This window comes from Phasianus colchicus, chromosome 1 (genome assembly GCF_987193195.1).
Source record: "Phasianus colchicus chromosome 1, bPhaCol1.hap1.1, whole genome shotgun sequence".
Classification (NCBI taxonomy): domain Eukaryota; kingdom Metazoa; phylum Chordata; class Aves; order Galliformes; family Phasianidae; genus Phasianus; species Phasianus colchicus.
The window spans coordinates 51,665,253-51,688,138 of NC_143436.1; the positions used below are offsets into that span (position 1 = coordinate 51,665,253).

Sequence of the window (22,886 nt, forward strand, 5' to 3'; positions counted from 1 at the left end):
TGGGAGAAGAGGTCAACCCCACCTAACTACCACCTCCTTTCAGGTCATTGTAGACAACATTATGGTCTCCCAACACAGCTCTAGAAGTTCAAGAAAGACCAAACGCACTCTCTGTGGAAAAAAAAACAAAAGAACTCACTTTATTTGTAAAGTCTACAAAATACAGAGGACTCAGGTAGGACACATACTGTAAGTCAGAAAATAAATAGTATTTTTTTTTTTGCTCTATATAAGATAAAATGTGATTTGCATATATAAAATATAAAGTACGGCTCTGTACCAACATCCTGGCTGTGCCGAGAGGCGGAATGGCAAAGAGGACGTGAAAATAACTTAGGTTCGTGCAATAAATAAACCCAGGGGGAGTGGGATAGAGGGGATGCTAACAGTGCCCTCTGGGCGGGCACCTCTCTGGGTTGGGACGGAGGCTGCAGCCGAGGGCGGCTGGCGTGGCGATGCCCAGACCTCTGTGCTGATGTCCAAGCTGGAGGAAAACCCAAGGGAGAAGCTGCCTGCCAGGCAGCTCCCAGGAGTGAGATGCTCTGCCCTCCACACCCCTCTGTCTCCTCACTTTGTGCAGCCCAAGCCCTGGAGCTAGTGGAGCACAGGACTTGGCAGGGCCATCCCCGTGGGGCTGTGTGCAGCAAAACAGCAGTTATCTGCACTCCAGCTGCCTCCACTTCCTTCCTGCCACTGCCTCTGTTTTCCAGGCACCCGGTTGGGCTGAGTGTCCCACTCAGGTCATGAAGAGGCGTGAAGGATGTGCCGTGATGGGGAGAAAACAGCCCCTCCACGTCTCCTTTTTGTCTCGCAGCCCCCAGATGTCTCCTGCCCAAGAGTTCCCCTCCATTGCTGTCACAGTGCTATGCCATGCCACTCACCCCAACCTGCAGCCACTTTCTGTTCCCCTCCGACCTGCACATTCTCTTGCCATCTCCACCTTATCTCACTGGGCCTAATGCTGACCCCATTCATCCTCATCCTTCTGCAAAACCCTCTTCCCCATTTCCCTCTCTGGCACGTGCTCCTGAGAACTCCTGCCCTGCACTCAGCTCTCCCAAAAAATGGGGTGCACTGTGTTTTCCTGCCAGCTTGGAGCTGTGGGGGTGTTTCCCTGCCTCCATCCATTCACATGGACTCATCCCTTCCTGCATGCACCCACTGATGCAGCAAGGGATGGGCCCACGGGGCAGTGCCAGGCTGTGGGCTTCCCCCATGGGATCTCCAATAAGGTGCTGTCCCACCCGGCACACACATGGTGGCAGTCCTCCCTACAAGCGGAGGTCTGGGGACCAGAGGGAAGGATTTGGGGTGCAGCTCCCAGCAAAGGAGAGCCTCAAGTATGTAGGGGAAGACGCCCTGGGGGGGACAGTGCCCAGCCAAGGGACGGGGCCAGCACTAGGAGTAGGCAGCCTGGTTGGCACCGGACTTGACAATGGTGATGACGCTGGCAGTGGCCACTTTGGCAGGTGGCCCATGGGCAGCCACAGTGCGGGCAAAGCCTTGCAGGGCCTCGTACTTGCCACGGAGAGTGTCAAGCTCCAGGCGCATGGCAGCATTCTCCCGGGCAAGCTTGTCCACCTCCCATTCCAGCTCCATCTTCTGCTTCTGCAGCTCTTCCTTCTGGCAGACACGCTTCACCCGGCAGCTGGCAGCGTAGCCCCGGTTCTTCAGCGTCCGTCGTCTCTGCTTCAGCCTCGCCACCTCCTCCTTGGAAAGGCCCCGCAGGTGGTGGTTGAGCTCCCGCACCGACAGCCCCATCAACTCTTCATCAGACAGCAGCGGCGTGTTCTCTCCGAGCTCTCGCTTCACCTGTTGGGTGGAGGAGCAGGTGAGATCCCAATGCCAGTCCCCAACCACCAAATGCCAAGCACCAGTGCTAGACCCCTCCCAAATGCCAACCCTTTTTTCCAATCCCCAATGCTGGACCTCCCCAGCACCAATCCCCAGCGATGGACCTCTCCAGTGATGGCTCCCCCCCCCAACACCAACCCCATTGCTGGACCCCAAGGCCAATCCCCCATGCTACAGCCCCAGTGCCAATTCCTCATGCTGGAGCTCCCTGAGGCTGGATCTCCCCAGTGTGATTCCCCCATGCTGGACCTCAAAGCCAATCCCCTGTACCGCAAGTCCCTACTGCCAGCTCCCCATGCTGGACCTATCCAATGCTTATCCCTCATGATGGACTTCTCCCAGTGCCAATCCCTAGCGCCAGACTCCCTGATCCTGATTTATCAACTCTTTGAAAGGGTAGATAACAGCAGGACAAGAGGAAATGGTTTTAAGTTGAGGAGGAAAGATTTAGGTTGGATGTTAGGGGGAAGTTCTTTACTATGAGAGTGAAGAGGTGCAACAGAAATTGTGGATGCCCCGTCCCTGGAGGTGTTAAAGGCCGGGTTGGATGGGACCCTGGGCAGCCTGGTCTAGTATTAAATGGGGAGGTTGGTGGCCCTGCATGTGGCAGGGGGGTTGGAGCTTCATGATCCTTGAGTCCCTTCCAACCCTGGCCACTCTGTGATTCTGTGATCCTGGACCTCCTGATGCCGGACCCTGTAGCTGGCCCCCCACATCCCTCGTTTTCCCCAGTGCTCACCTTCAGTGCCTTGCTGGACAGCCCATCTGCAGCCATGGTCGCCCCGTACCGGCCCTATAAAACACCCAAGAGAAGAGCGGATGAGTGCCAGCACGGGGACACGGAGAGTGATGTCGATCCCCGCCCAGCTCCACCTCACTCCTTTATACGAAGCCCATAATAATGGCACACAACCACAACAACGAGGGAAGGCCCTCCCCGGGGGCGCAGGGGAGCTCCCTCGGAGGAGGGCAGCGCGGGGGGAGGGGGGGAGCCGGGCCGGGGCCCGCGGTGGGGTCGAAGGGTGGGGGCCGCGGCCACGTCGCGGGGACGGGCGATCGGGCGCCGTCTCACCGTGATTCAGCAGCGCTGGGGACGGGGGGGGGGGGTGAGAGGGGGGGGGCCGGAGTCACTAACCCCTTCTGTACCCCTCGACCGCCACTCTTCTTCTTTCTCGGAGCGCGGGGTGGAGGGGGGGCTGATATTTTCTCCCCTCCGCCATTACGGGAGGCGAGGGCCCGGTGCCCGAAGCGGCCCCAACTTCAGACCACCCCCCTCCGCCCCCCCCTCTCGCCAAAGTGCCGTTGGGGGCGAAGCACGGGAGGAGCTGAGCTGATGCAATCAGGGCCGGGGGTGAGACGCGATCATCGAGCTCCCACCGCCCGCCCTACTCCGGAAACTCCCGATCCCTCGCCCCGACCCGGCCGGACGCTTACCGGAGGCCGCGCTGTGTCGCGGCGCTGCGCTGTGCTGTGCTGCGCTGCGCTACGCGGGAGGGGTGCGGCGGGGCGGGCGAGCGGGCTCGTTGCGCTCCGACCCGAGCTCCGCGCGATTACTCACCCGCGGATTCCTTTCATTCATAAAAACACAGTCATGCGGTGACGTCACCTTTCCTTCGCCCCGCCCCCGGGGGGCCCGGCCCCGCCCCGCCCTCTCCGCCCTTTTCAAAGATGGAGGCGCGCGGCTCCTCCCTTCAACTCTTCCACCGCCCTTCTCTGGGATGGAGGCCCGTTGGCCCCTCCCCATTGACCCCTCCCCATTGGCCCCTCCCCATTGGCCCCTCCCCATTGGCCCCTCCCCATTGGCCCCTCCCCATTGGCCCTTCCCCGGGAGCGGCGCAGCTGATTGGTCCGCTCTGGGGCAGTGACCAATGTGAGAGTGGCGGAGCCTGCGGGCTTTAGCTCACCTTAGGCCCCGCGGGCGCTGCGGGGAAACGGCCGTTCTTCCCGTAAGGGGAAGGCGATACAGAAACCGAGAGTTGCCGGCTCCGGGCTGTCAGTCCTCGGTTATCTGTCGCAAGGTCGAGCTGGGGAGCTGCGTGCCATGCAGTTCCTCGGGCGGCTCTTGAGCCAGGCGTTCAGCAACCCGTACCGCGTGAAGGAGGTGCCCGCCGCAGACTATTCGGGGCAGGGCAGCCTGCTGGAGGACGGCCGGGTGCGGCTCTACAGGAACGGCCGCTGCTGGGACGGAGTGCTGGTCAACCCCCAGAGCCCGGGGGTGGCCTTCCGGTAGGTGCTGGGACCTCAGGTGTCTGCTTAGAGCCTGGAGGGAGGCCTGATAGAGCACAGTGGCACAGGCTGCCCAGGGAGGTGGTGCAGTCATCATCCCTGGAGGTGACAACCGTGTGGATGGGGCACTGAGGGACACAGTGGGCGCTGTGGGGATGGGCTGGCGGCTGGACTGGATCATCTTCGAGGTTTTTGTACCCTTAATGATTCTATGTTTACCTCTCCCTTTCGCCTTTCCTCCAGGCTCTTCCACCTCGATGATGAAGCAGAAGCCCTGGTGTGCTTTGAGCGCTATGCTGGCCACCTGCGGCCATTCTACGAGAGCTCAGCCCAGCCCCTGTCGCTGGAGGTTCTGCAGCAGCTCAGTGACTGCATCCGCAACCACCCCAGCTGGTCCTCGGCACACATAGCAGTGGAGGTTGGCATGCATGAGACCTTCCGACACAACCGTGTACTCAGGTGAGGGTGCTGAGCAGTCTCCTGTGGGCCTGGCGTTGTTTGTGCTGTGTTGAGGTGTCTTTGATCCTGCTGCTCTGGATCATAGGCTCGCAAAATGGCTTGGGTTGAAAATGACCTTAAAGATCATCTAGTTTCAACTCCACTATTGCGGGCAGGGCTGCCGCCCACCAGCTCAGGCTTTCCAGAGTCCCACCCGACCTGGCCTTGAGCATCTCCAAGGATGGAGCACCCACAGCTTCTCTAGGCAGCCTGTGCCAGCGCCTCACCACTCTGAGTAAAGAGTTTCTTCCTAACATCCAATCTAAATTTCCTCTCTTTTAGTTTGAAGTCATTCCCCTTTGTCCTATTGCTATCAGACCATGTTAAATGTCAGTTCTCCCCCTGTTTGTAAACTCCCTTAAAGTTCTGGGAGGCCACAATGAGGTCTCCCCAGTGCCCTCTATTCTCCAGGCTAAACAAGCCTGAGAAGGACTGAACTGTTTTGCTGAAGACCGACAACCCTTGTGGATCTGTTTTTCAGAGAGGGGGTGTGGCTCACTGTAAACTGCAAGAGAGGAAAAGGGTTTTGGTTGCAAACTCTCATTCTCTTTCGGTAGGAACATTCACATAGGGTAGAGGAAACCAGCAAGGAGCAAGTGCATCAAGAGATTGATCACAACATCTCTGCCTGATTGCTGACTGCTGTCTGTATCCTCTCTTCTTGTGGGCAGACGGAGCTGCCTTTGGGCATGCACAGAGGAAGGGGCTGTGTGTCAGGAGGAGGGTCCATGGTAGGGCTGGGTCTTTGCAGAGGTAGGTCCTTGTCTTTGCAGCCTCTCTATGCTGTAACATTCCTTCTTCTCTTACAGCTGTGTGAATAGCACAGACAGTGAGGATGGCTGCACTCCACTGCACCTGGCGTGCCGCAAGGGAGACATGGCCTGTCTGCAGGAGCTGCTGGACTGCCACGCACGAGTGGATATTACAGACAGGAAAGGAGAGACAGTTTTCCACTATGCTGTGCGAGGAAGCAACCCCTATATCATTGAGGTGGGAGCAGTCTCAAAGCTGGGAGAAGGGAGACTGGAACTTTTCCTTACTGTGCTGTGAGAGAGAGAGAGGATGATAGCCAGGGGCTGCAGTCTGGGGTAATGAATGGCAGGTAGCTCTGCTGCAGCATCATGGGAATGGGAACCTGGTTTCAGCCCCTTTCTTCCTCCCTACTTACTGGTGCAGTTTCCCATAAGCAGATTCCATGTTCCACCCTGCAGTGGAACAGGGTTGTAAAGCAGTGGTTTCCTCAGAAAGTGTCCTTTGGCATTTGCTTCAAGCCTTAATCCTAACTTTACTCAGACCTTTGGCTGTCCCTTCAACAATCTCCTCCCAGCAGGGCTTTTAGATCTGGGTAGAGCACTCCAAAAAGGGCCTTCAGGCTACCAGGGGTGTGTGTGTTGCCTGCAAACTCAGGCTCTGGTTTGGAGCTGCCCTGGGCTTTCCCGAGCCTGCAGAACCTGTTGGAACTGAGCAGTTCTGGTGACATGATCAGAGCCTCGAGGCAGAGTGACTGAGTTTGCAAGGCTGCGGGTTCCTTTCCGCTTTGCTCCTCAGGTCTGGACCGGGTGCCAGACAGGCCCTCACCTGCAGCTGCACCAGCTGTGTTTGCCCAATACCTCTTGTGACAGCTCTCCTGTTGCCTGCCAGACGATGGAGAGATTTCCTAATCTGTGGTGGCGGAGGGATGATGAACAATCAGTGTTTGCCACACTGTGGGGCAGGACAGTTAGGACCTTTGTATTATAAAGATGTTTTCTTCCTGTATGCCTCTAATGGTGGCAGCTCAACTTGTTAAAGACATACTTTCAGTTTTGAGCAATCTTGAGTTTGTTTCTCTTTCAATTCCTTGCTAGACCAAGGAAAATAAATTAAATTCCTGCTTTTCTTGTGTACACTGGGACTTTCAGTGTTCCCATAGTATGGCAGTGGGATTGTTTCTTGTAACAAACTGGTGTTGTGGCTTATCCTGTATAAGCAGCAAAGCATCACATAGCCACTCACTTGCTCCCCACTCCTTCCCCAGCTGGGTGGATGGGGAGAGAATCAGAAGGATGAAAGTTAGAAAACTTGTGGGCTGAGAAAAAAGGCAGTTTAATGAGAAAGAACAAAGAAAATGGGGGAACTGGGGAGGGGACAAGTGATGCAAAACACAATTGCTTACAGCCAGCCACTCTCTGAGCAACAGAAGGTTCCCCAGCCTGCTCCCTGAGTTCCTTTGCTGGGCACAGCTTCGTATGGTATGGAATGGTTAGTTGGGGTCAGCTTTAGTGACTGTGTCCCCTCCCAGTACTTTGTGCAACCCCAGTCTTGCTTACAGGCAGCTTGAGAAACAGAAAAAAATCTTGTTTCTGTGCGAGCACTGCTTGGCAACAACTAAAACATTGTTGTGTTATTTTATCAGCATTATTTTCTTCACAAATCTGAAACATAGCACTGCGTAAGCTGCTGTGGAAAGAAATTAAGTGTGAAAACCAGGGCAACCAGTTAATCTGCAGCGGATCTGAAATTTACACGTAGAAGAGGAGAATTCCTTCAAACATCTCCCCACGTGTATTTTAAACAGACACATTAGTAGCTGAAAGCAATGGTGGAACTGCAGGGAAAGGTGAGCTCCTGCCTGCTGGCTGGCTGTGGTAGCTGATAATAAGAAGCTGCTGGTTCCAGGGAGTGCTGTCATTCAGTTGGGCTAAGCGTGGCACACTCAGAGTTACTGTTCTGCAGCTGAGTCTGCAGGGCTGTGTTAATACAGCTGCTAAAGTCTATGTGAACCCTTTTTGATTGAGGGGTGTCTCAGGTGAATGTGGACCAGGGGAAATGTGTGCAGAGAACACACCTTCAGGAGTGCTTCGGTTGTCATGTTAGAAGTTGGACTGTGGGGAACCCTGTGCTACAGTCTCTCCTTGGAGCTCAGGGAGTGAGACAGTGCTCTTGTATGTCTGTCTGTCTTCTATTTTTTTATTTCCTGCTCTCCTCAGCTCCTGAGCAGTGCGCCGACTGTTGGCGTGAACCACCTGAGCCACGAAGGGCTGACCCCTCTGTATCTCGCTTGTCAGCTGGGCAAAGAGGACATGGTTCGGTCTCTGCTGAAGTGCCGTGCCAGCTGCAATGTCATGGGGACAGTGGGCTACCCCATCCATGCAGCTCTGAAGTACTCCCAGAAGGGGTAAGTAAAACTGTGTGAGTCAATGCAGGCGTGCAGCAGGAGCAACCACACGCCATTACCTCACCGACTGTGGGATCCTTTGGGCAGCAAGCAAGCAGACTCTCACAGGCACCAGTACAGACACCATTAGGCTTGGTCCATGCTGGAGGGTCACAGATTTGTTTGTCAGGGGTTTGCGCTGACGTAGTTTACCACTCTACTTTGATTCTCACTGTGCCCTGATCTACTCTGCACAAGGCAGGACCCCAACACATTCAGTAGGGTGCCTTCAATTCCACCTTATATCCATGCTGTCTACATACAGGTGTCAGACACTCAGAGGACAAGCAGCAGTGGGTATGCTGGGTATGCTAGATGTGTTTTCCTACGCTGCTACTCTCCATGCTTTACATTTTCCTATCTGCAAGGTCACTTGAGCATATTTACAATCCTCCTTGGCAATCTCTGTCCTCATCCAGACTTCTGCTCTTAACTTATTCCTCCCTTTTCTCACAAGTGACTGCTGCTGCTGGGGCTGGCAGTATGGGACAGTGTGATATACAGAGACAGGTAACAAAGCATACAGGAAAATAAACATAAAAGCATACAGTGTTCTTAGTTAGGAGTCCTGCTCCTCCTGTGATGGAATGAAGCCACTCAGCAATCAGCCAGTAGATTGTTGCATTTGATGCATTAAGTCCTGAGGACATTGAACATGCTTCACAGTAGTTAATTCATTGGCTATGTTGAGGCAGCATGTACTTTCAAACTCAGAACAGTGTTTTTGGTGTTGAAGGAGGTAGTTCATCACTAGTCAATTAAGGTTCTTTAGCATACAGCAGTTACTACCAAATTGAAGGCAACAGTTACCTTTTATGTTCAATGTAAACCTTGTGCAAGGACACCTGACAGGTGCTCTATAATTGCTACTGAGAAAGAATAACAACGAGGAGTTGGTTCCAGTAGAGGCCAACCAAACCCAAGTGTTTAAACACTGATCTTACAGAAATTGTGTGTCCTTGTAGAACAAGACTCCAAAGCAACCTGTGATAAGAAAGGAAAATAGGAGTGTCATCTCTGTCCAGTACACATATGCCATTGCTCCAGTTCCTTCAGATAATATTACTTTGGGCTTGGTAACCTGACGTAGGACAGTCGCTCACACAGGCTTGTACTTTTTCAATTGAACTTCAGTTCAATTTTCATAATGCCAATAATATAATTCCAGTGCTGTCTTCCTTAGGTGAGGCACAGTATCTGTGGAAGATACTTGGAATACAAAAACTTAGAGTCAGATATGAACAGAGGGTGTAGAATAAGGGGAGAGGTTGGAATACAGAGCCACACTGCATTCTCAAGTTATATGAATTATCACATCTAGATTGGTAGGTCGTAGCCTGTTATGATCTCACCACACAGTTCATCATTGTAAACAATTCTCTTTCCCCTGTGGTTGATATCTGGGGAGAGATACCATCTGGAAGAATTTCAGTCTTCATTATATTTTGTATTGGAAGTGTTGTGATAGATCATAGGGTGTTTGATTGTGAATATTTCAGTTTTACAAAAAAAAAAAAATCTTTAGTAAGATATAAATAAACTCAATGTTGTAAAGTTTAAGTACTGTTTAACATCTTAAATTATTCTTTCAACATCCCGTGCATTATTTCAGTTAAGCCTTTAGCTCAAGGATGGTGGGCAATGTGGAATATTCTATTTCATCCTAGCCCTTTAGGCCAGTCTTGGACGTCCAATGAATTGTGTTCCTTGCTCACTGTGTATTTGGTGAGGAGGTCCACATTGATGACTGAGTTATTCTAACGCTTCAGTTGTGCTCCACTGATCAATGGATTTGTTGGGTTTAACAAGGAGCTGTACTGATGGCCTATCCACAACAGTGAATATATATCAACACCCTATCAATGGGGACAGTGAGACAATTTAATCAATCTGCCAGGTATTCAAAGCCCAGTGACCCTGTTTTATTTTTCCTTGGGGTCTATACATGGCCCTTAAGTGTATCTGTATACAAATAGTACATTTATGTACACGTGCCTTATACATGTGTAATAACAAAGGGGTTCAATTGGGAGCAGTGTCCCATGCAAGCACAAATGGGCTGATCAACATCCACAAGCAATATGAACATTTATAACTTGAGCATGTACTTTGGAAGAGGTCATATCATCCACTTCCCTCTTATTTTGCATCTTTTGATTGAATGAGATGTGCCTTACTTTTAAGGTGTATTCATGTATGTGTTTCCAATTTTGTTGCCCTACACTTGCCCCCCCATGCCAGGTACCGAATATGCCAACTTCCTGGGCCCAGCTTAGTAACTGCTGGCCTAAGCAGTGAGGTTTTTGCATACAACCCAGCTGTCAGTGAAGAAGCAGTGTGCCTTCCCTCCCAGGATGGCCAGGGATACTGCAGTCAGTTCAGCCCATGGATCAGATGCCTGTACATCTGTTTGCCCCAGTAGAATTTCTGGGAATTGTCCAGGTTCCAAGGAATGGAACCTTAGCTCAGAAACGTCTCCCTGTTTCTTTTGGCTTCTTTACCATTAATACTGCTATGCAATAGGTTAGCCTCAGTCCAGTATCCACCAGAGTTGACGCATAAAATCTGGTATTTTATAATTGAAAGAGCATCACAGGCACTGGTGGTGGCAGTGTGGGAGACCTGCCAAACCTTCCTTCCTGCTGTGTTGACATTTGCCAGTGCCTTGCCTTGAGGTGGCAGGTGCAGTGGAGGGGGATGAACTTGCCATTGGCACAACATTTCAGGTGTTGTGATCCCGTCTGTTTCCTGTGGGACACCAGCTTGCACAAGAGCATTTCATGTTTGTTTCCTCATCACTCGTGAGGAAACTCCTTTTGGTTTGCTGGCTTTCCTTTATTCACCACCCATAAAGATGGTCCCGAAATTATGACCTCAGCTTTCTTCAAGGTATTGGTAAGGTGCCTCTATTACCAATAGCTCTTGTGACTGCCCTGTCCAGATTGGCTCCTGTAATTAATGCATAAGCCATCCCCATCTGCTGTGCTAGACTAATGCCTTCTTGTATTATACACCAATTTCTGAGGGATGACAATGATTTGGCAAGATTTGCAAATGCTGTTAAAACAACATCTGATATAGCAGAGATGTAGCCTGCCTGTCAGAATCCCTGATCTCTTGTAGTTGAGCGTATTCTCAGATCTGATCACTGTGGGCTAAAGGTCTTTTTCACCCATTCATAAGTAGATAGATGCAGTGCCACTACATTAAGTCACAAAACTCCATGCCTTTCCCACTCTGCTTCCAATCTCTGTAATTCCTTTAACTCTTTCAGGATATAAGTGTCTGTGATCTGTACCCCTCTGTCCATCCACTTCTGGTGCTTCTTTGTTGATTTGAAGGGTTGTGCTTCCACCACCTCCCTGCCCTTCCAGCTCAAACTCAATCTTGGAGTCCAAGTCCCTCCAGATATTGCCATCCTATTCCTCGGCATTCCATAGAAGTTTCATAGTAAGAGTGGTAACTTGTGAAGCTGAAACCAGAGTTTTCCCATATCTGTGCCTTCATTTTTTTTTTCCTACACTTTCCCATTCTCCAGTCTTTATGTGTTCCCACCTGCAGGTTCACTTGAGCATATTTACAATCATTCTCCTACATTATCAGATATCAAGAGAAAGACACATACACACAAAAAAGAAGAGTTTATGAACTACTTTTTCTCAGTAAGCTGTGAGAAGATGACTTACCAATGCTTAAAAACTTATTAATTTGCTGTAACTCTGCTTTTGATTGCTTTGATCCTAATAAGCTTTCATTCCAAAGCCTATTTCTTCCTGTCTCCTGTGGGCCAGTGGTAGTCTTGGCCCTTAATTAACACACTTTGAACCTGAATCAAAAGACATGATACTTACTTCCTGTTTTCTTTTTCACGGACAAATTTAATTCTCTTTGTATGTGCTTTGTAATGCTTATTTTCATGGTGTCCCAGTCCCAGGAGTCAGTAGTAGTAACTGCTGCCAACTGATTTTTCAGCATTTTGAAAACTGCTTTCCATGTTAGAGAGACCTTCACAAGCTGAGAATATGCTTGGGTTCCTTATTTTGCAATAGGGCTTCATCACTTTTACAACTTACTTGGCACTGTTTTGGAGTGGACATTTGCAGGCACTGGACATTAATCACAATAGATGTGATTTTTTTTCTCTCCTAGGCAAGTAGACATATTGGCAAGTTCAGCAAGTATTGAACTTTTTCACTTTTATCCCCAAGTTTCCATGGGGAGAAGGATGAGAGAAGGCAAATGTTTTCCTCCAGCTCTTCAGATTTTCCAGAAATATCATATTCCTATATTGGGGAAGCACCCAGGTGTTGCTCCCAACTTGGAATCGGGAAGGGATTATGCAGTCTCTGAACACTGTGCTGCTTGTATGCTTCCTGCTTCTCCTTTCCTTTCTGCAAACAGCAAAATAAAACTGCTTTCAGCTGAGGAACTTGCAGGTGCTGCAGCCAGCCAGCTGCTGCTGAAGGGCTTCCTGAATGGCTCTGTGCAGAAGGCAGGTGCTGACATGAATGAGGTCTTGAACTAAGACAGCAGACACCCATCCCTTCATCTTGTGTTTTCTAGGTGTGCCCAGGCCATCCTCGAGGTGGATGCCAGCCAGGTCCACTCCAGGGACCCACGCCATGAAGCCGTCCCGCTGCACTGGGCGAAGAAAGCAGAGGTAAATAGAGACGGTCCGTGGCGAGAGCCTGTGCTGCCACCCAGCGCCTGGTTAATTCCTTTCGCTGCTGACCTGGCCCTTCACTGAGTACTTGTGTCAGAGCCCAGCAAGCTGTCCACGAGATGGCCCTGCTGTTGAGTTGATTGAGGCTGTTTGATTTTATTTGCCCTCTGCTGATCAGTGCTGTTTGCTGCAGGGAGCACTGGAGCCTTGCAATACAAAAAAGATTGGTGTGCTTGTTCTAGTAATTCATCCTTGGCTGTGAACTGCCGACTTGTCCCTTTTCCCTTTTTGGCTGGGGAGAAATAGCACCGCTGTCACTGAAGCACGGTTACCCCTGGGGGGAGCTCTTGTCTCATTACCTGCCAATTTCAAGAAAGGAAGCAGATGGATGCTTTAAAAACTGCGAGGGGAGTGCGAGGTGGGCGCCGGGTGGTGGCATGTAGGTTGCAGTCATCTTCTGCCAGAGATAACCAGATCAGTGATGTGATGTGCTATGCTGATGCACCTTTAAGAGCTTGTTTCAAGCAGAGAGCGTTCCAATGGAAGGACTGTTTTCCCTCCTGCAGTATCACATCCCTCTCAGAAGTGTCCTGCGGAGGTTTTCTGCAAAATGAGTATGTTTGGCTTGCAGACATCAAAAAGCAAACTTCCCTTCAGCCTGCAGAGATTCTGGCTTGAGTAAGAGTTGTTCTTCTGCATTGATCTCAGCCAGTTGTTACATTTACAAATAAGACTCAAAACATCCAGAAGTTGTAGCAGATGGTGAAACTACCAGCTAGTTCCAAGTCCAGGCTTAAGGCTTGCTGTTCTTCACTTGCCTTGCTTGTCCGTGAGTCTTGGCTTGTGTGAGTTGTCTTCATGATTGCTTTCTCTTTTCTTCACCTGGCACTTGCATGCTTGGGCACAGATGACGCAGCTGCTGCTTAAGTATGGCTCTGAGGTGAACCTGACCAGCCGGACAGCTGACATGGCCCTGCACATTGCAGTCAAGAGAGGTCGTTTTGACTGTGCCATGGTACTGCTGACACATGGGGCCAGCACCAATGCCAAAGGCCAGGATGGCAACACACCACTGCATCTGGCCATGAAGGTGAGATTTTTTGCAGAGGCTGCTGGGGAGAAAAAGGCATTTTCCTGAAGGGCTGAAGCAAAGGCAGGTCCCTTTGAAATATTGGCTGTTGTCCTTCAGGGGGAATTTCCTTGCGTGTGCTTTGGCTAATGAAAAGAGGAGGGAGGGAATGAGGGATTTAGCTGAGGGAATCATGGCTTTTGACTGAGCTTTCTCTTGTCTCCTAGCATGACCACTTGGATATGATCAAAGCAATTGTTGTGTTCGGAGGAGATGTTGAGATCCCTAATGATTTCGGGGAGACTCCAGGGCTGCTGGCAGCCAGGAACAGCAAAGGTGAGGGAGCATCTGAGCAGCTCTACAGGATGAACCTACCATTCTGTCTCCCCTTCTTGGCTAAAAGAGTGCCTTGGAGAGGTGAAAACAGGCCAAGCATAGGCAATGCTTCTCCAAGATGCTCTCCCAGCTTCTAGTTGCTGGCAGTTGCTGAGCTAGTGACATAGACTTCATATTAATAGTCCTTGATTAATTTCTCCTCTGAGACAGAGAAGCGAGAGAAAAAGCTGGCACACACACCCTCTCTTCAAGCCGTGGTGTTGGGCACTGCAGGCTCACAGCAGGATAACTGTGACTGAACAGCCTTGGCATAAGCAGGCACGGGCTGTTCTTCCACAGCAAGAAGTGTGCAGCATACCCTTGAAGCTGCACAGCATTGGACACACCTTCTGACCACAGATCCTGCTGCCTGTGATAAGGCAGAGAGATCCAAGACATGTTTTTCCTGGGTCACCCCAGAGGTTTTATGAAGGTCAAGGCTGCTGTGAATTTGGCAGAGTCCCCGGTGTGTGCGTGCACTGATTCTCTTTCTGATCTGTGACTCCCCCACCATCACCTAAGGTGCGAACCGGAAAGTGCTCTTAGACCTGCTGCAAACTGTAGGGACCGAACGCTGCCTCCCAACCATTCCTGACTCCCAAAGTCTGGCACCATCTGCCGCCTCCTTCCTGGAAGGCCAACCTTCCCCGCGGAGCAGCTTCAACAGCTTAGGTAAAGCCTTCCCTGACCCTCCCTCACTCTCCTCTTTTTCTGGCTTCACAGCACTCTGGTTCTTTGGATAGCCTCTGCTCTGAGGACTGTCTCCTCGCTCTCACTTTCAGCTGTCAGTCCTCATCCAGCTGTTGCAGGATTCAGATTCTTGTTTTCTCTGCTTTTCCTGTTTGTGTACTCTGAAGTCTACTACTCTAAACTTTTGTTTCATAGACCTGAAGCAATGCAGCTCTATATAGAGAAAAGGGAAGGCTGTTTCTCTCACTCCCTCACCCCCCTGGAAGAGGCATAGGACTTGTTTGCTTGCATGCATTTTATCCTCTGGGTCATGTCAGAAGTGGAGGCACTTGCCTTGAGGACATCCCACTGTCGCGTTGTGCGTCAGGATATCAAAGTGTTGCTTGTTCATATCCCGGGATCTAGTTATTGGGAGAAGGAAGGGATGAAGTCTGAGGATAAGTGACCCTAGGCACAAGGTTTATATCATCCATAGGAAGATCCAAACCCAGACATATGTTTGTGCCATAGCCTGTACTCTGCACTACCCAGGCTTTGTGGGTAAGCCCGTGGATCAAACTTTCCTCCTCCAGGGAGCTACAGAATTTGGGCAGAAGCAGCAGGAGCAGGCAGTTGGTGGGGTGAGTTGGCTTGGCTCGGAGGGAGGCTCTGACAACATGTCAGGGACTTTCAGGAGATAACAGCTGCTTATGGTCTGTTTTCCCTCTCAAGCTTGGTGGTTTTCGTTGCAGAGGCCTTCCAGTGGGGCAAGGGGTCAATCCCCCACAGGCCCTGGACCATGTCACCACTGGCTGATGGCACCAGGACTTTCTTCTCACCATGGCTTTGTGAATGTGACCAGAGAGTTTCAGCTCTCATAAACTGCCAGAAAAAGACCCTTTTCCAGCATAGGACTCTGGTCTTCAAAGAAACCCCTCGCCGTGTTCTCTGTCATCCAGCTACCTCCCAGCCTGGGCACTGGCAGCAGTATTTAACCTCTTCCCCATGTTCTTTCTTCTCTTGGTTTCACAGGCTGCCTTCTCACCTAGGCTGGATTGGTGCCCCGCACCCAGGGTGACCTGGGTTTACATCACCTGAGGGGTAATGACAAGCCACCCTGTCCCCAGAGCCTTTCTGCTTAGGTTACCTCACAGGAGTAGATTTAGGTTTGATCTTATGGCTTGCAGTAAGTGGCATAGTGGGCAAGCTGCTAGGCTCTACCTTCTCTCTCACCTGTTCTGCTCATCATCTGCTTCTCCAAATCCTTTATCACTGCTAGCACCCCTCCAGCTGCCTGCTCTGAAGCATGGGGTTTCTCCTCTTTGGTGTGGAGTTTATTTTAGGGGATACTTCCTGGTTATGGGTAAGATGGCTTATCTTTCCTGCAGAAAGCTTTTTTAAGCTGGGAAAGATGTTGGATGTTTTCTCTGGAAATCATGTACCTTTGGGGTGGGAAGTTTTGTGTACCATGATCAGCTTTCTGGGTACAGAGAGAAAGTGGGAAGAATAATTAAAAGCTTTCTAATTCATTAAGTATGATTTAGTTGACTGATACCCCTGAGGCACTCATCAGAGGGTTCACGTAGCAAAGTGGTTTCTAATTTTTTTTTGCCCTTGAATGTTCATGGCTCTCTAGGGTACAAAGACCTTCTGTATGTTTCTGCAACACTTGGGCAGTTCTTGAAGGCACCAGATGTCGTGGACTCACCCAGAGAGGGTGAGAGAAAGTAAGTGAGAGAGTTTCTGTTCCAACTCCTGTGCAATTGAAAGTTAATGCTGTGTACATAAATTCCTCCCCACCCACGTTATCAGTGTGGCATCCCCAAGTAGCATTATTTAGTATCCTTTGTTGCAGTTTATGCCAGAAGCCCCCACCCCCCCTTCCACTCTGTTGTCTTGAATCTCCATTCCCATAAAGGACCATCTCTTGTTTCTGCCTGCAGCCCTGGAGCTGCAGCAGAACCTGAACTAGCAGGTGAAGCCCCTGCACTGTCTTACCCTTCTGCTGCTGGGCACCAAATGCTGTTCTGGCTTAGTAATGTCTCCATCTCCACGTGCTGCTGCCCTGATGTTCATCTACCTCCTTTGCTGACTTGTGCACTGCCCTGTTGGTGTCTGTGTGTACCTTGCCTTGTGCACAGCAGAGGGAGGGTTGGCACTGAGGTGCTGCTAACAGGAACTTAGGACTGTGTACATTTTGTTTGTGGTAATATCCATTACTAAATACTACTACTAAAGCCATTCTATGATTGTCCAGAGCAGTTTTCTTGTTACTGGCCCAGTTTGCCGTGCCCAGGCCCCGTGCTGAGATCTGTGAGCCATCCCACAGCTCCCATCAGCCGTGTCTGTCTCTCCAGCTGCGACCGCCTCCTGTGTCTGGATGGAGGGGGCATCCGGGGCCTGGTGCTCATCCAGCTTCTACTGGCCATTGAAAAAGCTGCGGGCCGTCCCATCCGTGAGATTTTTGACTGGATCGCGGGGACCAGCACTGGGGGCATCTTGGCCTTGGCTATTGTACATGGTGAGGACAAATAATGGGCCCTTTCTCACTCCTGTGGCACTCTTCTGGGAGGGACTGGGTGTGGGGTGGGAACTGCCTCTCTAAGAGTCCTAACGGGGATTCGTTATCCCTACCTAAAAGGGGGATGTTTGTCAGTGAAAGAAAACCTAGACCTGGGTTTGCAGTTGCTTCTCATCTCAGTTGGTATCGAGCAGCTTTCTGGATTTTGGGAAGGTGATGGAACACAATGTTCTGTTCTTCCTGCTCTCTCCAGCCTGGTTTTATGGCAAGGTGATTGGCACTTACCGCTAGGAAACTAAGCTCCAACTTTACCTTTCCTCTTTCACCCTTCCCAGTCATGCTGCTGATGGCCAAGCATGTGGCAGGAAGCCTGTGAAAGGGATGGGGTTGGGAGAGTTACTTCCTTTCACCTTCTGGTCCTGGGAAATCCAAGCTCTGATGTGCTGTTTGTTTGCCTGCCCTTCCTCCCTCCCCACATTCTTGCTGATGCTGTTGCCTGCCTCAGGGAAGTCCATGGACTACATGCGCTGCCTGTACTTCCGCATGAAGGACATGGTGTTCCGGGGGTCTCGGCCCTACGAGTCAGAGCCCCTGGATGAGTTCTTGAAGAAGGAATTTGGGGAAAACACCAAAATGACAGATGTCCAAAAACCCAAGTAAGTCCTGCTTGGGGCTATGCTGGTTGCTCTTCTGGGAGACTCTCTCAACAGAGATGCTTAGCATCTCCATTGAGCAGATCTGGAGGACCTGTGATGTGCAGACTATTGAAGCCATACGCGTGAGTTTTTTTACATTTTAACTTTGGTGTGTTGTTTCCTCTCCCCCAGAGTTATTGTGACAGGGACTCTCTGTGACCGACAACCAGCTGAACTCCACCTCTTCCGGAATTACCCCGTACCTGAGACAAAAATCTCCACTGAATACAAGACAACTGCAACTTTCAAACCACTCACTCCACCCAAAGGTAAATGCTGGCATGCAGCAGTTTAGATGGTTGGTAGTCAAGGGGGAATCCTTCAGACACAGGAGATTAATTTAGTGGTTGTCAGCCCTGCCCATTGCAATGGGATTAGAACTAGATGGTCTTTAAATTGTCCCTTCCAACACAAGCCATTCTATGACTCCTGTTGCTCTGAAAATTGAGGTGTCTCAGCAATGGCTCATTCCTGATCCTGACTTGGTTTGGTCCTAGTGGTAGTGCCCTTTTCTCCTCACCCCTCTTCCATTGGCTTCTCTTGTACCATGAACACGGACTGGCTAGTGAGGATTTTGAAGAAGGGGTCTGTTAGGGGACCGCTGCATGCAATCAGTGTACCTTCCCTTGGGCTCTCAGGAACAAAGTAACATGGAGAAGCCTTGTAACTGAACCATGAAACCCACTCCAGCTTGCTGCTTTCATTGTTTAGCAAACAGGACAGGTTCACTGTTAAGGTAGTGGTGAGTAGAAAGTGAATTTTTCCTATCTCAAAATATAAGGAAAGTGATGAGGACATCTTGGTACACAAGTCTTATGAGGAAAAACTGAGAGAACTGGGGTTGTCTTGTCTGAAGAAGAGGAAGCTAAGGGGAAACCTCATCACTCTTTACAATGATCTGAAAGGAGTTTGTAGTGAGCTGGGGATTGGCCTCTTCTCCCAGGTAATGAGTGACAGGACAAAAGGGAGTGGCCTCAAGTTGTGGAAGGGGAGTTTCAAAGGAGGAGCAGGGAAGCCCCCAGCACTGATGTTTGGGGGAGAACTACGCTCAAAACAGTTTTGTCTCAGAGTGGTGCTGCAGTGGCACAGGCTGCCCAGGGAGGTGGTGCAGTCACTGTCCCTGGAGGTGTTGCAGAACCGTGTGGATGTGGCACTGAGGGACGTGGGCAGTGGGCATGGTGGGGATGGGCTGGCAGTTGGACCAGGTGATCTTAGAGGTCTTTTCCAACTTTAACGGTTCTATGTTTGTACAATCTTTTTAAGTTAAAAAACAAAAATAAAAACAACAATACAAAAACAACAAAGCCAATAAATAACAAACCTAACCCTGCTGTTGGGAGAAAGGCACAACAATCTACATATTCTGGACCTACAGGCCTGTTTTGCCTTGTGCTGGTGCTCCGTTCACACAGAAAAGCTGCTGAAAGAGGCCTGTATGCTCCTTCTTCTTCTTTCAGACCAATTGGTATGGCGTGCTGCTCGCTGCAGTGGTGCAGCTCCCACTTATTTCCGGCCAATAGGGCGCTTTTTGGATGGTGGGCTGCTAGCAAACAACCCAACCCTTGATGCCATGGCAGAGATTCATGAGTACAACAAGACCCTGATCAACAAGGTGAGAGAAATCCTGGCCCTGAAAGGTAGCTGGGGCTTCATTGACCATCCTGGGCCACCCTCAGAGGGGAAGACAGATTGGGAATGAGCCCTTCTCCAGTGGAAAAACAAATTAGTATTACAGCACCCTGGAAAATACTGTATGGGAAGGGGGATAGGTGTAGAGAATGCTGGCTGATAGGTGAAATGCCTTTTCTGACAAAGGTTTGAGGTGGGGAGGCAGGAATCATAGGGGCAGACTTTGCATATACTTGCTGCTTTTAGCACAGATGGTTCAGATGATGGTAATGTGGCCCGTGACACAGCTCTGCAAGACCTCTTCCTGCCCTCTCAAAATGGAGAAGACAATGGTAGGGCACTCTGCTCAGTGAATGCTTTCTGTGGTGTGCCCAGTTGCTCAGAAGGATCAGTAACTAGTGGCAGCCACCACTCCCTGTAATAGAGAGGAGAGGTTTATTCCCAAAATGACTGAATGAGTTGGACTGTTTCACAGCCATCTGGTCGTCTCTGTGGGAATCCCATGGGCTTGAATGCATCCAGACCTGTAAGGCACAGAAGGATGTAATCATTACCTTTGAAGGCGTGTAGATTAAAGCTGTCTCATCAGCCAGTAATAAAGTGGGAGAACAGAGGCGAGAAAAGGCTACTGAGCCTTTTCCCTTTGTTTTCAGATCATCCACTAGACTTCTGTGAAATACATGTTCTGCCATAATTGTCTGTTCTTGGAAGTAAATATGTGGTTTTTTTTGTCCACAGGGTCAGAAGCAGAAAGTAAGAAAATTGGGGTTGGTGGTCTCCCTGGGGACAGGGAAGCCTCCACAGGTCCCGGTGTCCTCTGTAGATGTCTTCCGTCCTACCAACCCCTGGGAACTGGCAAAGACAGTCTTTGGGGCTAGGGAACTTGGCAAGATGGTGGTGGACTGTGTAAGTATTGGGAGGAGGGAAAGAGGGAGAGCCCTGGGATTACTCTCAGCGAGGGAGCAAAGGTTTCCAGTCTTCAGCTTCTTCCTTTTGAAAGAAAATTGAATTTCCTTGGAATAGCTCCAGAGTTCAAGAATTGCTTAAAAACTGTGGGAGCACAGCAGGTCTGAATTCCTCTCTGCCTGTTTGGGCAGGTAAAGGCAGGATGGTGGTCAGTGAGCCATAGGAACATTTGCAGGTGTCAGTTCATGAGACCTGGAGTCTTTCCAGGGAGCATGAACTATTGTCTGAGCAATGTGGACCAAAAAAAAAAAAGTCATGCTTCAGCATGACAACAAGTAATTTTTCTTAAGAACAGCTTTGTGATTCTCACTGGGACAATTAGCAAGTGCTAGAGGAGTGGGAGTGTTATTAATAAGAAGTAGCAGCTCATAGCTGTGGTTAGGAGAGTTTAATAAGCATCTAATTTTGCATACTTCAGAAGGAAGCTCATTAGGTGTTGTGCATGAATGCACTCCAAATGAATGAAAGTCAGAAGGAGCAGAATTGAGGTTCTGACTAATCTTCACTCTGTTGCTTCATTTCTTTAACTTTCTAAAGCCTGAAAATACCTGGGGGGATTCCTGTGTCTCCCCCAGTCTTTCTTTGTCCCACAATAGCATAGAGGGCCTGCAGTGGTCATGGGCTGGTTGGTACTGGGTTGTGGAAAAGAAATGGGTAAAGTTGAAGTCCCAAGGAGGTGCACCCTGGGGATTTCTTTTGTGAATTTGTGCTGTAACGGAAGGAGGATCTGTAGGGTAAAATTCCTCATGTCCTTGTGTCCTAAGGATCAGGAATGCTGTAACAAAGCCACTTTACTAATCTTCACCATCCAGGATGCACTTGCTGCTGCTTTTCCCTTTCCCTCTGTGCTGGTGTAGTTCAGCCTGGTGCCAGGGAGCCTCTTGGAGGCAGGGAGAGGGCAGCAGTGCCGTCAGGCTCTAACTGTGGGCCTGCTTCTCCCGCAGTGCACTGACGCAGATGGCCCAGCTGTGAATCGTGCCAGGGCCTGGTGTGAGATGACGGACATCCCATATTTCCGGTAAGAGCTTCCTTTCTGCTCTCTGCACAAACCTATTTTTATTCTCCAGAACCTGGCTGTGGAATGTGTCATCCCAAATTACATCCCTTCCAAGGGTGTGCCAGCCTAGAGCTGGCTTCCTGCCCCCAATCCTGCTGCTTCTGTGATACAATGGAGGATGCCGTAGTACGGTGTATGAGCTGATACACTGAGCATGCCTTATCTGGGGTCCATTACTGGGATTTGGAGCATGCTAAGAGGATCCTTTGTGGATGTGCACACTGCTCTGTTCTATTCAGGGTGATACTGTCTTGGTGTGCACAGGTTCAGCCCTCAGCTACATACGGATGTGATGCTGGACGAGGTGAATGACAGCGTGTTGGTGAATGCCCTCTGGGACACCCAGCTCTACATCTACCAGCAGCGGGAGCAGTTGGAGCAACTGGTGCATTATCTCTGCCGATGACTGACCTGGTAGCGTCCTTTCTGCATCCCAGATGCAAGGAGCAGCTTGGATTTGCCCTGATCCAAGATGTTGAGGTGGGGGAAGGGACTGCTACTGCTAATTATAATTAAAAATTAGTGATATTTAGTACACAGCAGTGCACGTACACGTGTATTCCAGAACGGCTGTGAAAAATTGAGTTACTGTCACACTATAGGCTAATCTCCACTCCACTGTGTGTTGTTTTGCTGCCCTGCTATCTGAGCATACAGCCCTTCCCAGAAGCCAGATCCCCAGCTATCATGAGCCAGCTGCAGTCTCTGCAGTACTGACAAAGCACCTTATTCGTTCCCACCTCACACAGCAGCCCACTACCAGAGTTCCAAGGATTATTTTCCCTGCTTGGGACAAGCTGGTTCAAAACGTGTAGGATGGTGAAAGGGATTTGTCTTTGATCAATATACTTGGCTTAGAAGGGGGCAGAAATTCTGCAGCCTTCTGCAGTGGGTTGATGCAACATATGACTGACATTGGAAGAGCCAGTTGGTTTCTCTAACACCCTTCCCTTTTGCCCTCAGAGACAGCTGGCAGCTCGGGTTCTGACTGCACCTAGGGTGGGAGCAGCCTCCTGGAACTGTTTTATGCCCCCTGTCTTGCTGTGATACTCTGCTCAAGGGCTGAGATGTGAAAACCTTGTGTCTTGTCTATGGCAAGCTCAAGATGAGAGCTAATGGCCTTGTCTTGGTTGAGAGATTGATTCTCTTTTTTGTTAGCGTGCAATTTAAATGTGCAATTGAACCTGACATCGGGTTGCAACAAAGATGCTGACAATTTGGATTTATTTTACCTTTTTTACTGCTGGAAATCCTGGTGAGACTTCTATACTAAACATTTCTGCAGCAAATTTTGCATATTTATAAATGATGTGTATCCACTGGAAGGAATTTTGTGGAGTAACCTGAAAAACTGAAAACTTAAATCATTTGCTTTTGAGTGAATGGACTACTACTGTGAACAAAGCCTAACTTGACTTGAAATAAAGAGAGCTTTGAAATTGTTTCCATTGTAACGCAGTCTGTGATT

General features: G+C 50.0%; 2 protein-coding genes across 7 annotated transcripts; one reads left to right on the plus strand and one right to left on the minus strand.

Annotated features, from left to right (window-relative positions):
- Positions 1 to 113: 113 nt before the first annotated feature.
- Positions 114 to 3,456, minus strand: MAFF (MAF bZIP transcription factor F). Of its 3 annotated transcripts, none has more exons than XM_090142290.1 (3): positions 3,413 to 3,456; positions 2,594 to 2,647; positions 114 to 1,812 (listed from the first exon to the last, which is right to left on the minus strand). In XM_090142290.1, the coding sequence occupies exons 1-3, from the start codon at positions 3,431 to 3,433 to the stop codon at positions 1,399 to 1,401; spliced, it is 489 nt and encodes a 162-aa protein (XP_089998416.1). In that variant the 5' UTR covers positions 3,434 to 3,456; the 3' UTR covers positions 114 to 1,398. The 3 variants fall into 3 exon arrangements, with proteins under 3 accessions (XP_089998416.1, XP_031456023.1, XP_089998422.1); XM_031600163.2 differs by lacking the exon at positions 3,413 to 3,456 and adding an exon at positions 3,289 to 3,403; XM_090142296.1 differs by lacking the exon at positions 3,413 to 3,456 and adding an exon at positions 2,990 to 3,124.
- A 260-nt stretch (positions 3,457 to 3,716) lies between these two features.
- PLA2G6 (phospholipase A2 group VI) lies at positions 3,717 to 22,872 on the plus strand. 4 transcript variants are annotated; one of them, XR_004167946.2, is made up of 17 exons: positions 3,717 to 4,080; positions 4,324 to 4,539; positions 5,388 to 5,568; positions 7,548 to 7,735; positions 12,338 to 12,434; positions 13,345 to 13,527; positions 13,734 to 13,842; positions 14,404 to 14,553; positions 16,187 to 16,277; positions 16,908 to 17,071; positions 17,577 to 17,727; positions 17,899 to 18,035; positions 19,224 to 19,378; positions 20,134 to 20,301; positions 21,306 to 21,379; positions 21,683 to 21,898; positions 22,382 to 22,872. XR_004167946.2 is itself a non-coding variant. In XM_031600160.2 (16 exons), exons 1-16 carry the CDS (start codon positions 3,896 to 3,898, stop codon positions 21,822 to 21,824), a joined length of 2,391 nt encoding a protein of 796 aa, XP_031456020.2. In that variant the 5' UTR covers positions 3,717 to 3,895; the 3' UTR covers positions 21,825 to 22,872. The 4 variants fall into 4 exon arrangements, 3 of the variants coding, with proteins under 3 accessions (XP_031456020.2, XP_089998439.1, XP_089998448.1); XM_031600160.2 differs by having other exon boundaries at positions 21,683 to 22,872; XM_090142313.1 differs by lacking the exon at positions 14,404 to 14,553 and having other exon boundaries at positions 21,683 to 22,872.
- Positions 22,873 to 22,886: the final 14 nt, after the last annotated feature.

Coding starts and splice junctions, on each gene's coding strand:
- MAFF (XM_090142290.1), bottom strand. CDS start 3,433: ATGAATGAAAGGAATCCGCGG. Junction 2,648..3,412: donor TGAATGAAAGGAATCCGCGG/GTGAGTAATCGC, acceptor GGTGTTTTATAG/GGCCGGTACGGGGCGACCAT. Junction 1,813..2,593: donor TGTCCAGCAAGGCACTGAAG/GTGAGCACTGGG, acceptor TCCACCCAACAG/GTGAAGCGAGAGCTCGGAGA.
- PLA2G6 (XM_031600160.2), top strand. CDS start 3,896: ATGCAGTTCCTCGGGCGGCTCTTGAGCCAGGCGTTCAGCAACCCGTAC. Junction 18,036..19,223: donor ACCACTCACTCCACCCAAAG/GTAAATGCTGGC, acceptor TTCTTCTTTCAG/ACCAATTGGTATGGCGTGCT. Junction 20,302..21,305: donor GCAAGATGGTGGTGGACTGT/GTAAGTATTGGG, acceptor CTTCTCCCGCAG/TGCACTGACGCAGATGGCCC.